This window comes from Oryza brachyantha, chromosome 1, assembly GCF_000231095.2.
Source record: "Oryza brachyantha chromosome 1, ObraRS2, whole genome shotgun sequence".
Classification (NCBI taxonomy): Eukaryota; Viridiplantae; Streptophyta; class Magnoliopsida; order Poales; family Poaceae; genus Oryza; species Oryza brachyantha.
This window is the reverse complement of record NC_023163.2, coordinates 28,530,439-28,546,141: the sequence shown is the minus strand read 5'-3', so window position 1 is coordinate 28,546,141 and position 15,703 is coordinate 28,530,439. Positions and strand designations below refer to the sequence as shown.

The 15,703-nt window shown below is 41.3% G+C and overlaps 3 protein-coding genes across 4 annotated transcripts; 1 reads left to right on the top strand and 2 right to left on the bottom strand.

Moving 5' to 3' along the window:
• Positions 1-2,661: 2,661 nt before the first annotated feature.
• LOC102700007 (acidic endochitinase-like) lies at positions 2,662-3,978 on the bottom strand. Its single transcript, XM_040530000.1, has 2 exons — positions 3,426-3,978; positions 2,662-3,309 (listed from the first exon to the last, which is right to left on the bottom strand). Exons 1-2 carry the CDS (start codon positions 3,917-3,919, stop codon positions 2,907-2,909), a joined length of 897 nt encoding a protein of 298 aa, XP_040385934.1. The 5' UTR covers positions 3,920-3,978; the 3' UTR covers positions 2,662-2,906.
• An 871-nt stretch (positions 3,979-4,849) lies between these two features.
• Positions 4,850-7,735, bottom strand: LOC102699733 (60S ribosomal protein L10a). Its single transcript, XM_006644994.2, has 6 exons — positions 7,661-7,735; positions 7,544-7,575; positions 6,662-6,881; positions 5,882-6,047; positions 5,195-5,400; positions 4,850-5,093 (listed from the first exon to the last, which is right to left on the bottom strand). The coding sequence occupies exons 2-6, from the start codon at positions 7,546-7,548 to the stop codon at positions 5,040-5,042; spliced, it is 651 nt and encodes a 216-aa protein (XP_006645057.1). The 5' UTR covers positions 7,549-7,575; positions 7,661-7,735; the 3' UTR covers positions 4,850-5,039.
• Positions 7,736-7,889: 154 nt separating this feature from the next.
• LOC102699454 (F-box/LRR-repeat protein At1g67190) lies at positions 7,890-14,194 on the top strand. 2 transcript variants are annotated; one of them, XM_006644993.2, is made up of 3 exons: positions 7,890-8,236; positions 8,385-9,914; positions 13,791-14,194. In XM_006644993.2, the coding sequence occupies exon 2, from the start codon at positions 8,604-8,606 to the stop codon at positions 9,855-9,857; it is 1,254 nt and encodes a 417-aa protein (XP_006645056.1). In that variant the 5' UTR covers positions 7,890-8,236; positions 8,385-8,603; the 3' UTR covers positions 9,858-9,914; positions 13,791-14,194. The 2 variants fall into 2 exon arrangements, with proteins under 2 accessions (XP_006645056.1, XP_015699264.1); XM_015843778.2 differs by lacking the exon at positions 13,791-14,194 and adding an exon at positions 11,254-13,784.
• The last annotated feature ends 1,509 nt before the right edge of the window (positions 14,195-15,703 follow it).

Here is a 15,703-nt window from a genome sequence, read left to right as displayed (position 1 = left end):
CCCGCACAAGATAATAGGAACATTTTCCCTCGGACAAAAAACCAGATCCAGAATATCACGAGCCCAACTCACGGGTTGAAGCCTTGGCAGCTTGACCCCTGTGAGCTATTTAATAGACTTCCAAAACCTCTTCGCCAGCGTACACTCCGCCACCACATGCAAAACTGATTCTTCATCAGCACCACATCGTTCACAGTTTACTAGCCGCTCCAAATGTCTGCGCCTGAGAATTTGTCTTGATGGTAGGAATTCATGCATCACCTGCCACCAAAACACTTGTACTTTCGGCGGAACTTTAACCTTCCAAATTCGCCCCCATACATCATTAGCTGAAGAGGATGCAACATTGGGTTCTTTCTCCCGTTGTTTCTTCACATACTGAATCTTATACGCTGAGCGGACAGAATAATGACCATGTCTCTCCAGTGCCCAAGCCCAATAGTCAGTACCACCATCTGTGTCGGGATTCTTAGAATAGCCTCGGCATCCATGTGTACAAAATTTTCACATATGAACTCTTCCCTCCACTTGCCTTCCGACGTAAGCAGATCAGCCACTAACAAACAACCTGCACATCACTTGGTGTGATCGGTTTTCCCCCAAGATAATTTGGTATCCACCAATCGTCCCAAATCCTTATAGACTTTCCATCACTGATGCGTTTGATCAACCCCAGCTTTAACACCTCTCGACCAGCCAGAATGGCTCTCCAAGTCTGGCTAGCATGATTCCTTCTCCTGGTCCGTAAAAAATCTATGTCATGATAGTATCTCCCTTTTAAAACCCGTGCACATAAAGAATCAGGTCTTTCAATAAGTCTGCATCCCTGCTTTCCTAGCATAGCTAGGTTGAAAAGATGAAGGTCCCTAAAACTCATTCCACCCTGTTTCTTTGGTCGGGTGAGATGATCCCATTTTTGCCAGTGGATTCGTTTGCTATCTGCGGCACTCCCCCACCAGTAATTTGCAATAATGGACCTCATCTTGTTACAAGTGTCCAGTGGTATTTGAAAGCAGCTCATGGGATATGTAGGCACCGCTTGTGCTACTGATTTGAGAAGAACCTCTTGTCCCGCACAACTAGCCTCCTTCCCACTCCAACCTCCAACGAGTCCTCTCGATCGACCTGTCATGTACTCAAAGACCCCTTTCTTTGATCTCCCAATTGCAGTAGGTAGGCCTAAATATTTTTCAGCTAAGGCTTCCTTTTCAATATGAAGTACCTCTCTAACAACAGCTTTCATCCCATCAGAGCAATTCGTACTAAAGAACACTGCTGACTTCTCTCTGTTCACCAATTGCCCTAAACCTTTGCTATAAGCATCAAGAATCATTTGAATCCTGTCAACCCCCCTCTGCGAAGCTTCTGAGAAAATGATGCAATCATCCGCAAAAAGAAGATGCGAAATCCAGGGTGCATGTACTCCCACACGTATCCCCCTAGATAGTGTCACTGGACCTACAGATTTCAATAAGCAGGACAAACCTTCATCACAGATTAGAAACAGATACGGCTGACCCTGTACCTGTGCACATTTAAATAGGCTTATCCCGTTGTAATAAACAGATAAATTACTAGTACTGAAAAAAATGTTCTTCATCTTGCTTCTTGTAGGTTGGGAAAAAAGGTAGGAGTAGAGCATAGCTACTTGGCTAGTCACAAATAAGGTGCTCCTTTTTCTCCTGAGGGGATCTTCACTCATTTCTTCCTTGTCATCAAAATAGTTATAAATAAATTTAAATAAAATGATAATATATGACATATCACTTCAGAGATATGCTCGATCAAATTTAATTCATTCTTATTTTGAGGTGTCTAGTGTGGGGCCGTCGCCACTATTGGCTACCACATTTGCCTTCTTCCTTGCCAACCTAATTGATTTTGGCGGCCCCTCGATGGCCTTTCTAACATCCACTCTCTCTAATGCCCCTCAAATCTTTGTGTAGTAAGAGATAGAATAGCGTTAGCGTTGATGTTGGGGATGAGTCAAGTGACATGCTATCTTTTTACTTTTACTTATAAACAAAAAATTTAAATTTTTAACTTTAAATTTAGAGTTAATTTAGGTTTTTTAATCATAGTTTATTTTTTAACATTGACTTTTAGATCGCTAAGAATACATAATAAAAGTTTTCTATATAAATTATTGTTTTTTTGCAAATGATTATTTTCCCAAAAGACCAAATAATCATCCATGGAGTGAAGAGGAGAACAACGATTGGGGAGAAAATCAGAAGGAGGAGGAGAATGAAGCGGCCAACTGGCTTAGTGAGGAATAAGAAACCGATGGGAGGAGAAACGGATTTGAGTGATAGAAATAATGTTAATCCCTTAATTTATCCAATTCCACAATAAAATGCCGTTACGTATTCTTTCTGTTTAACATGTTATGATAGTTATCATTTTCAGAAAGGAATGTAAATGCACGTCTTTAGCACTCAACGCATCAAAAGAATGATTATTTGGTTTTCGATACCAAACGGTATATATTGCAAATAACAAATAATTTATAAATTAAACTTTTATATACGTATCCTTAATAATTTAAAAGTCAACGCTAGAAAATAAGTTTTGGTGAAAAAACTCTAATTAACTCTAAATTTAAGATTAAAAATTTAAATTTTGGCTTATAAGTAAAAGTGAAGAATTTCAAATTCAGCTCAACACAAATGGTCACCATTTTTTTATTCATCATACGGACAACAGTGGCGAACGAATGAAACTGGAACAACGGCAAAGCTACCGTCTCAACGTCTAAGAGCAACCGCAAAACAATCAACATAATACACATCCTACGACTACAGTGCTACAGAATAACAGAAAACGTGGCACGCACTGCAAGGATACGGCGTACATCGGTCATCGTGTAATAATATTCCGTAGTACATAAACCACGTGCATGGTGATCACACGTGGCTCTTGATGGCAGAGCTGTAGCCGGTGTGGTCGTCGTAGTACTTGGACCACAGCATGACGCCGCCGTACTTGGGGGAGCCCCTGATGAGCGGCAGCACGCGGGAGTTGAGCTCGCCGGCGGGCACGAACCCGGTGCCGGCGGCGTCCCTGGAGGCCGGGAGCCCCAGGAAGAGGCGCCCCGCCGGCACCGACTCCCACTTCCTCCACGCGTCCATGAACGCGCCCCGCCCCGCGCTGAACTGGCACTCCGGGTTGTTGTAGAACTGCACCCACACGAGGTCGAACAGCCCCGTGCTGATCGCGCCGCCGTCCCACTCGTCCGGGAACGGGCACTGCGGCGCCGCGCTCAGCAGCACGCTCCGTCCCCCGCTCTTGCCCAGGTTCTTCAGGTCCCTGAGCATGCACGCATCACGCATGACCATGGCCGGCGTCCAAGAGTGATGAGCTTGCTAGCGATGGCCGGCCGGTGTGTAGTAAGCTAGCTAGCCGGAGCAAGCGTGATTACGTACCTGGCGAGGTCGTCCCAGAACTTGGCGCCGCCGAGCTCGATGTCGAAGTCGATGCCGTCGAGGACGGCGTCTCCGAGGGGCCGGGACGACGAGGAACCGCCGAGGAAGTTGTTCCAGAGGTACATGGCCACCTGCCGGGCGTCACCGGGGGACGAGAGGCCGTAGCTGCCGTCGCCTCCGCCGATGGAGAGCAGGACCTTGACGCCTCGACGCTGGCACGCACGGATGTCCTTGCTCTGGCTGGTGCAGCCCCCCGACGCGGGGTCGCAGTGGCTGGCGAGGTCCATCTGCGGCGTCTGGCCCTTGCCGAACTTGGGGAGGAAAGCGATGATGACGAACTCGTAGTTGCCCGACGCGCACGTCTCGGCCAGCGATGCCTCGCCGTCGTTCTGGCCCCAGTACACCGCGATGCCGCCGGCGTGGCATGTGGCGAGTAGCGCCACAAGGGCCGAGGCGATGAGCTGCACCGGAGTGATCAGAGCTCGGTTCGCCATGGTTGGCAGCAAGCCGTGTGCGACTATGTGTGGCTCTGCGTCTGTATAAATGTGTTTGTGATGGGCAGTGTGCATAGTCGTCTCTCCCTTTTTATAGAAGTTTTGATGGTGGTTACTGGTTAATAGCATCAACACGAGCTTCATAGCTTTCGTGCCGTGTCACATCCGCGTCTCTATAAATTACCTGGAGTTGTTGCGCGGTTAAGTAAATCTGAATTCTGAAATGAACGCAGAAACATTTCGTTGCGGTCGGTGCGCTAGACTACTTGTTTACTGTTTACCTGTGGTGAACGATGGTTTGTGAACACTGGTCACTGGATTTGATTTCCTTCCGTTCTGTAATGTCTATACTGTTTATGTATTTGTTTAGATTTATTATTATCTATATAAATTTAGATAAAACTATAAAATCTTAATCGGGATAGTATTATTTAACGACTCAATAAACGCTCCACCGTACTTAGCTGAAAGATAACAATACGTGCGACAAAACTGGCCCTACCTGACAAAACAAATATACAGTACGAAGGTTCGTTGCTTCTCAAACGTAGTCCTGGAATTATTGGTAATTAGCTATGGGTTATTAACGGATGGGATTAGGAGGCAAACATTTCAAGCTTTCATAGGTTGAAGAATTAAGATATTTATAGTTTTTACAGGTTGAAGGTTTGAAGCCTCGGCTAAGGCCAAAGCTAAAACACGGAGGCAAATTACAACGAGTTCACCGGGATGCCCCAAGGCTACAACCACGGACACACCAAGATTCCTCACTCCGGCTGAAAGTGAGCATGGTCTATTATCGCCCACTAACGTAACGCAGTGACATCTAATATCGTAAAAATCACCATGCATCTTACCAGCTTCACAAGCTGATTCCCAGTAGTATGGTTCAGGGGCAAAATAATTCACGCATGAGTACTCACTAAGAAATATCACAGAACGATCTCTCAATGGAAGTCATGGTGTTCGACAGAAGTACAGAACAAAGTATCTCAGTACCAAGATAGTAAATTTGAACTCCTAAATCTTCACTTGTTGCACAAAAATTTGATGGTTGAGAACATAGTTATAGTCCAAGCTGTGAAATCTTAAGAAATTTGAGAAGTCCGAGGAAAACCATTTAGAACACCCGGTACACCTTCCCCATGGTGCTCTTCAGGTACAAGCATCTCACCTATACATACATTAAAAGGTCAATAATCAGTTTATCTTGCTTTAAGTCAAGGTTACAAATAAATCTTGAAGTTTAAAATTTGAGGAACATTGATTACTCACGTTCTGCCAGTTCTTCTTCAAAAGAGACACAAGGAAGTTCACGCTCATTTGCACATTCTGGAAAATCTGCTTCTCCTCCATACCACAGTTGCCTACAGCAACACCCATGCAAAGAACCTTTTTCAGCTGGAACTTCACAGTAGCCTTAGTCTCGTTAACCTTGGACTCAAGGGATTCCTGATGAGTCACCAACGTTGGGAATTTGCCTACAGTAGATCACACTATGTAAGAACACAAAAAGACATGATCACATGAAGCAGACTTTCTAATAAAAATAAATCAGCTATCAGTACTAGCACATAAGATGGCAAAGTATGCCTAATGCTACCATATGCTCTACATAGTGAGTTTTTCACTGGTCCTTGGAATGTATCCTACATCACATAAGAAATTTGTTCACATGATAAAATGTTGGTCATTTGGATCACATTGGCCTGCTCGGCTGCTTGGTATAGTAGCTGGCTGCGATTCAACTACAGCGGCCAAGTGAGCCCATTGTTTCTAGCAAAAAGGTAAAGTAGCTAAAGGAATCATCTGTAATATATAGACCTATTGATATCCAATGAACAATTTGAACGCATGGAATCTCATTTGGATATAGCCCATTGTTTGTCAGCTGTCTATGGCTGCCAATAATCAAGCCCAACAGCTATCTCAGCAGTGCAATAGATGGGACAAGGTTCTTGCCTGCCTTGTTAAGACCAGGTCCAAGAAGTCGAGGAATCTGCTTAATGATGGCCTCAGATGCAAGGAAAGCATGATATTTCTTTGCAAGCTTCTTAACTAGCTTTTTGTTTTTGTTCATCTTCTTGAGGGCTTCCACATCCATATAGTCCATGCCTATTTTCTCCGCCTGCAATACAGCAAAGGTATCAGAGAACAGAAACATCAGCATCTGTATCCAGGCGAATAGCAAACAGTGCTGCATCTAAGTTTGCCTACAGGTGAACAGTTATTATAGTAATAGAATAAATTTCACATGGCATGGAGGACTCCATGTAAGCAAGTATTCCAAGTTTTCACACTTGGCAGCAAGTTATAATGGAAAAATAGTATTCAAAGAATGAGTTTGAGAGTGAGTGAAAGAGAATAAGATCACGCAAAACGAGGTATCCTATTAGTGAATGCTAAATTAAGTATTAATTACGGCAAACTTGAAAAATGGATTACTATGATTTTTAAAGCAACTTTTAGATAGATTTATTTTTTAAAAAAATCACACTGTTTAGCAGTTTAGGAAGCATGTTTATGGAAAACAAGAGGAGTTTACCCAATGTCACTATATACCAAGATATGATCAAATCAAATATATTGGTCCCTTTATCACATAAGCCCCACAATAATTCTCTCAAATATGTTGGTCCCTTCATCACACAAACCTTACAATAATTGTGTATTTTTAATGCAATTACAGTTCATATGTATATACAAGGAAGTCGTTGCAAAACTGATAGGAAAGAACCATACCTCTTCAACATGCTGGGCATCACCAAGCATGCAAACCTTCATCTTAGGGCGGGGGATGTGAGGTAGCTTAACAGACCCACTGAAACGCTTATCCTTTTGAGGGTCATAGTTCTTCAGTCCAATCTGCAGTTCAATGGTTTCGACGAACTTACGCTGCTTCTCACGGGAGTCATTAGTAATTTGTGAGATCGCCTCCCTCAGAGCATCACTCTGCAACTTACTGAAACATAAATGAAAATCAGTTAATTGCATTATTAAAATGGTATCGCGTGAGGTTATGTTGCATATTAAGGTGTAGTTGTCTACAATCTGCTTCTATCCAGAGTACCAAAGCAACTAGTATGAAAGAACATTTCCAAAATAACTAGTTTGCACAAATGCTTAAATGCCATGAATGAGAGAATTCACAGAGTTCCACTTGAATTCCGAAATGTGGCATTCAATCATCAAAAGAAGTTTGCAACAGCATCTTACTGAATTCAGATTGTTGTCACTCCCAGTTACAGCAGATACAGTTTGCCTTAAAGCAAAAAAAGGTCTAATTTGGTGACTGAAATTAACATCAGATAGCACCATTGTAACCTTAACCAACAGCTAAGTACTACGTACTAATATGGGATGAACTCTAGCATAACATCTACGGATCTACCGAAGATCAGACGCCACACTCGAGACCCAAAAAAAATGGCAAACCAACCTCTTAAGGACAGACGGAAAGCCGCATCAAAATATTTAAGCATCACACATACATTTTCTGAAGAGACAGTGGCACGTAGCCAGTGACGACACGGTAAATCCTACATTCCTATACGCCACGAACCAGACAGATAAGCTCGCCGCTGCGAACGATTGGACACGACGAGAACGTGAATGAATCCGTACCTCATGGCGCCGGCGGTGAGAGCACAATGTTCCTGCGCAGCGGGGGAGAAGAAGACAGGATGAGACTAAGGCAACAGGCTGCATCCAGAATGGAGGAGAGAGGAGAGGAGGGCTTACCGCGACGAGGTAGCGGGCGGCGGGGCGGGGCGGCGCGGCGGAGGCGGAGGGCAAAGTAGCGGCGGCTGAGCGCTAGGGTTGAGGAGGGATGACTAGGTGTTGCTTTTGTGCTTTTTCTTGGGCCGGGCTTGGTGGCATTATTGGGCCGAACGGCCCAAATAATTTTTCTCCTTTTTGAACCGGCTTGAAAATCACTCGCAAATTTGCACAAGGGCCTGACGTCAGCAACGCGTGCGTTCGTTGGCGTCTGCTTGTCTATTGAGATTTTCCCCGTCTTCCACTGTTCTTCCTCCTCTCGCCGTCCTCATAATTTGTCTCTTCCCTAATTTCTGCCCCCAATTTCGTCCCTTCTAAGCTCACGAATTTGTCGCCGTTCTTCCTTGCGATCTCTTGCGGTCGTCCATCATCATCGGCGGCCTCGCGCTATCGCCGCCGGCGCTGGGGGCGCCGGGAGCCTTCTCTCGTCGAGAGGCGTCGCGGCACCCCTCTCGCCTCCCTCCGACTCCCCGCGTGCTGGATTAGCGTACGAGCGGCGTAGATCCATCCGGGTTTGGATTGATTTCTTCTTTTCTGTCGGTAAGGAACCCTAGCTTGCTTGCCTCGATTGTCCATTTCGATCTAAATCTTTATTTATGCATCCGTTCAGTGAGTGGAGGATTTTATTTGCTACGCGTTGCGCTGCTAGGCTAATAGACTTATCCATTGTTGGTGATTACATGATTAGGTACTTGTTCTTCATCAGAGCTCAAGATCAATATGAGTTGAATTGATTTAATTTGGTACCCTAGGTGTGGGTGCAGACGTGCAGTTACCTTTTTTTCAGAAATTTGTGGGCTCCAACTGAATTCCGATGCCCTATATCAAGTCTGCCGCTGCTCCTCTGATAGAAAATTTTCAATTAGGTTTTAGCTGACCAGGCAGGGTAATTTTTTTGGTTTCAAATATGGAGCACCTTCCTGTTGAAGTCATTGGCAACATTCTTGCACATCTTAGCGCTGCACGCGATGTCATGGTTGCCTCTGCAGTGTGCCGGAAGTGGCGGACGGCATGCAGGAAGCACCTCCATTCACTATCATTCAATTCTGATGACTTCCCTCGGGACATGACTACACGCCAGCTGGAGATTGTCATCACACAGACTATATTTCAGACCATGGGACTGCAGTACCTCTCTATTCATATAGATAGTACCCATGAGTTCTCTGCAGCACCTGTTATTTCATGGCTCATGTATACTAGGGAAACGCTCCGGAGCTTGTCTTACAATGTTCGGACAAACCCTAATGTAAACATCCTGGAAAAATGTGGCAGGCAGAAGTTGGAGGTGTTGGATTTAGACCATAACACAATCACCGGTGTTGAACCAAGCTATCAGAGATTTACTTGTCTGAAATCCCTTTCTTTAAGGCATGTGAGCATTTCAGCCTTGGATTTGAACCTTTTAGTGGCTGCTTGCCCAAAGATGGAGTCACTAGCACTTGATTTCCTTGAGGTTGTCACATCAGATTCACAGTCTACAATGGAGCTGACTAGCCATACCTTGAAGAGCCTATTTGCAAAATCTGTTGGTGTGGACAAGATCATACTTGATGCAGATAATCTGGAAGTCCTCAACCTTAATGCTTTGAACCTTGATTTGTTTGAGCTCATTGGGAAAGGTACACTAAAGCATCTCAAGATTGATGATGTTAGTGTTACACATATGGACATTGGGGAGAGCACAGATCATCTGGAGGTAGTGGATGTGAGTAACTTTACTATAGTCCGGCCAAAGCTGTACAGTATGATATCCAGAGCATCTAACTTGCGGATGCTACGATTTTGGGGTGTTGTGTTTGATGATGAGGATGAGATTGTGGACTCAGAAACTATTGCTGTGTCATTTCCTCTTCTAAGGCATCTTTCATTGAGTTATGAGTTAAGAGATGGGCTACTTCATTATAGCCTGCAAGGATCGTCACCACTGGAGAATGTTTCAATCTTGGAACTTGGTTGGACGGTTATAAGTGAGCATTTTGGACCATGGGTTTTTGGAATGATTGAGAGGTGCCCAAATCTCAAGAAACTTGTCATTCATGGTGTTCTTTCTGAGGCAAAAACACGTGAAGAGCGCCAGATGTTAGCAAGCTTTACCTCATTTATAGTCTGTCTCATGAGGAAGTATGTGCATGTTGATGTACAGTTTGAGTACGAGTGATCATCGTCCAGGTTGAGTGGGCATTCTTGCCCTAGCTCATTCAAGTCATGCCATGAGGTAATCCCTGGTTTTATTACTTCGATACAATTTTTATATAGCTTAAGTGGCGAAGACCCCCCCCCCCCCTCCCTCTGCTTAACAATAATCAATTCAGCAATAAACATATAAGCTATAGAACTTTCTATGCTAGTTGGTTATTGCGTGGTAATTGCATAGTACAGGTCCTGGGATCGATTATTGCCAAATCTGTCTGGATCTTCATTCCTTTTTCGTTTAACTCCATTGGATCACCAATTTAATGACTTCCTTTGTCATTGTAACTTCGTTGAATCATTAACTTAATGTCATGATCTTACCTTACTCCTTGGATCTTCAGTTCAATGACATATTAGATGTCACGTGTAATACTTCTTTTTTTGTTGAGATAGTTGTTTAGCCTAAAGCCCCTCCATTGGATCTTCAATTTAATGGCACATTAGATGTCATGTGTATTTTTTTTTTGATAAAATATCTCTTAAATCAAAATCCTCTCTCCATTGGATTTCAATTTAATGGCATATTAAATGTACTTCATGATTATTATTTTGTCACATGTAATATTTTTTTTATAAAATAGCTCGTGTGAACCGAAAGTTTTTCGCTATCACTGTTATGTCATGCAACAAATCTCTTGAGAAATCTAGTCGCCACCCCCAATCTCAAAATCCTGGCTTCACCCCTATATAGCCTCATACAATTTAACTTACGCAGTTCTATCACTATAACATGTATCGTAGAGATGGTTCATATGGCCTCAGTGTTCAATATTTTCATTTTTGCATCAGATTTCATGAACTTCAAAAATCACCACATGAATCTTTTTCTCCTCATCTACGAATTTAAATAATTAAATGTGCAAATCCAACTCTTGGGCCTGGATTGTCAGGCTGATTTTGACATAAGAAAATTGGATTTTCCCTACAATAAAACTCTGTATAGGGCCTCTTCAGCTCCTGCTAACTGTGGCTAATTGTGGCATGATGTTAGCCCTTGGTGTAGGCTTACTGCTGTTTTTTGAGTCGTTCGGTTCTTGGAGGATAAATCAATCATTTTTTTTTCTCCTTAGCACAGCAACCTATAATTTGCCACTCCTCAAGTTGATAAAATTCCACTCTTCCCATTGCCTTCTCTAGAATTTGTCGCTTTTGACTGAATGTTGTTTTCATCCCCACCCTTTTTCTTCTTTCACTTCTCCCTTTCCTCCACTGCGTTTTGTTTAAGAAGGCATTGTTTTGTGATTTGGTCAGGTTGTGCATTGCCTGTAGCTTAGCATGTTTATGGCAATAAAATATCTGAGTTTACATACATCTTATGGACAGAAATCATTTGATTGATGTTCCTAACTCCTGCGTCACAGCGAAGCATATCTGGTTTGTTGCTGCATTACATGATGGACAAAGTTTTGGAGATTCGCCATTTTGTGTTATTTCACTCAATCCATCCATAAATATAGATCATTATTGTCTTACAATTCCCTATGATATTGTGAGTACATTTTTCATGATATTAAGAGAACAACAAAATAATATATATTATGGAGGTACCTTGCAAGACAAATCCGGTGAATTACTTTTATGTAGACAAGTCATTTAATTCCAGTTCTACACATACAGTCATAGTTCTTTCCTCATTGGCGCCACAATGGCCAACATTTGTGGACAGAGGATGTAACCCTTTAGAGATATGAAAAGAAAATATAAGACGTCCTGAATTTTTTGTACTTCTATCATGGCATGATAGCAACTAGCAAGCAGCTAAAAAATCTGTAGCTACGCACTTGACATCTAATCAATCATGCCCATGACTTACTTACATTAAGCAGGCTAACCTAGCTTAGGGTTTTTTTTCCTTGATGCTTAAGTCGTACTCCCTCCGGTTCCATAATATTTGCTGTTTTGGACAAGACTGACGTCAAACTTTAATTAACTTTGACTATGAATAACCTTTAAAATATTTACCTTAGAAGCATGGAGACTATATGCATAGAATAATCTTGAAAGGCACTTCAATAAAATCATATATTTGTTGATATTTCTATATATATATGGTAATAGGAAATAGTGGTTAAAGTTGTTTTCAGGAGATGTTCCTTGTCCAAAACTAGTATGGAACCAGAGTGAGTAATAATATAGTATATTTAAAATTTAGTATTGTATTCCCATAAAACATTGTGTTGGTCAAAGAACTGCAGTAAGGAAGTACTTCTATCTTGCTGTAGTAGCAACTAGTAAGCAGCTAACAAAACCAGTGCATATATATTTGATGTCCACCCATCTCTGTCCATGATTTTCTTATAATAAAGCAGGCTACCGACCTACTGTGCCTGTGTTTGTTGCTTATCTTGATTGAATGCTTAACTGGTAATGATGGAAGACTTCTATAGATGTAGTGACTGTATAACCAATAAAAAATTTTGTTTTTGGAAGAACTGCAGTAAGGAAATGATGCACATGCACAGTCAAGCATTTTTGATTTGTTTCAGTTGTGTTCCTAATAATTTTAATGTAACCATCTGCAGTCTTCTCACACACCATTCTAGGATTGAAGATTGACAGATTAAACTGAGAAAAGTAGTAAATGACACACACAAAAGTACAAAGTACCATAGATTGACTATGCTTTGATGCATTTGGTTGTTTGGTTCTTCATTATTTTCCCTAGGGGCCAATCTGACTTCTCTGTATGTAAAGCATTAATATCCACAACAAAGAAAGAATTAGGCACCACAAGCTAATCACATGTTTTAGCAATTGAGATCTGTCAAAGTAACTTCCATCCTATAAATATCCGTGTAGTAACGTTGACATTGATATTAGGCATATGATGTAACATTTTCATTGGAGGATATGGACTATGGAGACACAACATTAGTTTTCCTGGTATCAAGTTTATATTGTTTCTAAGTTTATTGATAGTTTTTAAGTTTATATTGTTTTCGTGTGTCTCAAACACCATTATTCTATTAAGGTCACATGATCTGCATGGATCAGGACCAGTACTGGAGGCCTCTTAATGGCCCTGTCTAACTGGTGAATGTACTTGTTATTCAACTTCTATGTCTCTTAGTTGATTAACTCTTTTAGACTTTTAGTATCCATGTGACTGCCATTCCAACTTTTAGTATTGCAGTTAAATCTTTTGAGTGATCAGCAAACCATTGTGATTCTTGTGACAAGTGAAGACGCTGGTATCATTTCAATGTTTTATAAGCTTTAGGTTCCGGAAGTAATTCTTCTTATCTTGAACTTTTATGACCAGTTATCATTCATAAATAAGTTGGAATATCTGTACCATAGGATCTATTTGCTTCAAGGAAAAGGAAATTATTAGGTTTATTTGATTCCATCTACCTTTCGCAATGGCATGTTCCTCAAGCACTAATTCTGCAAAACAATTGTGGCAGACAAAGCCGCTCTTTTTTTGTCTTTTTACCTTTTCCTTTTTCTGGGGGACTACCTTGCAGTTGCAGGCCCTGTTATCAACTGTGCTGCACTGTTTTACAATTAACCGTGTATCTGAAATCTTTCAGCTCCTAGAAAGAACTGTTGTGTGCCAGTTCTGGGCTTGGCATTACTTCACGAGGTTTTCATGATAATAGATGGTTACTTGTTTCCTTATGGTTATTTTATGACAAATACTCGTTAAAAATAATTTCTGAATGAGATTGATAATTGTAGCTATAAATTTTGTTGTAAATATATAGGTCTGGTAGGTTTTGTTAGCCTCATCACCATGCATCTGAAGAAAGATACTAACACAGATATCATGTAGCTTTTTTTTAGACTTGATATTTGTAAGCTCCTCCAATATTTTCATCTGTTAAATGCACGTACATTTTTATTAGCATCGCTTATTATTTGCTCGAAGCCTGATGGTTTTTGATGCATCTTGTAGATTTGCTTCTTGCCCAACTTCGCGAAGGCCTGTGTGGTTTGTTAATGTCAGCTAAATGTACTAGTTGCACATGATTAAGAAAGTTTGAGTTGACATGCCCACAGAATAAAAAGGGCCTTGCATTTGCCGATACATTATAACACAAATCGTGGACCCTTCTCTGGAAACCATCGACTTCGCTGTTAGTTCGACACCTCCAACTGAAACGGAATGCTTAAGGTGACATTTATTTGGCGCATGCTCATGACATAATGTCCGCATATTTTGGTCTGTACATGTGAGAAATTTTGGGTCGAAATCCTCTTTACATGTTATAAGTCTGAATGGAAGATTTATAAATTGTAAGTTGACTTCATGCCCATAGAAAAACGTAACTTCTCATAGGAAAATGGTTATTCCCTTGACACTTTATGCCTTGAAATTCTTCGCGCCGAGTGATTCCACGATATATTGATATTTACTCTTATAGGCATGGAAGCATCACTGCCTAATCTTGTTTATCCGAGCTCAAGTGTTTAAAATCCGGTGGTTAGTATATAGCATGCTTTTTTTTTTCATTTTCTTATAGCAGAACATATTCCACGAGCGGATCATATCAAACTATGGGTCCGGTTTGGCCCAGTAATCCTATATTCAGGTTCACTCACTATTTCCTGGAAAATATTCTTCTTACATGTTGCAGTATTAAAAATGAAGGTTGGATTTGGTTGAGAAAATCAACAAAACACTGGAGGATTACCATTAATTTATGTTCAGTGATCTGTTCTTCATCGCTAAACTAATTGGTTGGTGTTAATGTTGAGACTTGAGAACCTCATGGTTCGAGACATGGAGTAGTTTTTTCAGCTGAAGCAGGAAATTAAAAAAAATGATTAAAAGGTGGCGACATGTTTAGTAAAATATGCAACCAGAAGCATGATGATTTGTCAAAAGTTCAAATCATTGACTTTGTATTGCTGTTGCTTTGCTCTACAAGATTGGAAGTGGGAATTTCGTAATGTCTTGAATCAGTAGCGTTTCCTTTCTCCCTTTTCCTTTGTCAAGTAGATCGAAAAGATATTAGCCGTGGAAGCAAGCATTTGCATTATCCATATTCCGGAGATGGAACGATAAATTCCGATTGGTGTCATGTCAAAACCAAAAAGACTACAAGAGAAATATAGGGAGTAAAAAAGGACGGTACAATCTAGTCCATGTCTTTATAACGTCTCGTTTTCACCTTGATAATTTACCATTGTTGGACGGCAGAAGAATCGTTCGCCAAGAAATATATAGTAGCTCATTTTCCTCTGCTTGCGTGTAGTTCACTTCATGGTTCGCTTATATTCTCCTCTAGAAAATTGTCAAGACATACTCTGCTGCAGCCCCTTCCTCTCAGAAGATCTACAAAATCTACCAAAGCTCTAAAATAAACTGCATCGCATAGTACTCAACACACTGAAGTCCCTGTGCTCCATAATTCGCTGAAGTCCCTGTGCTCCATGGTATATATATTTTATACACTGTACGTACTGTTCCATAATTCGCTGAAGTCCCTGTGCTCCGACACATGAACAAGACGCTTGTAACTCCACCTTTGACCAAGTTGCTCCTAACAGTTCCTAGCAGAAGTCAAGAAGACTCTCAGAAGTGAGAGAAATTGAAAAAAAAAAGAGAGAGAGGAGGCAAAGAATTCCCTGGAGTTAATGATCTTAGCCTCGTAGGGCTAGTTTAGTTTTTAAAAAGTTTTTCTCTAAAACATCACACCAAATCTTTAGATACTTAAATGGAGTATTAAATATAGATTAAAAAACTAATTATACTGTTAGAGAAGAAATCATGAGGCGAATTTTTTTTAGCCTAATTAGTTTATGATTAGCTATAAGTGCTACAGTAAACCACCTGGCTTAATTAGGTCACTAATGGCTTATTAT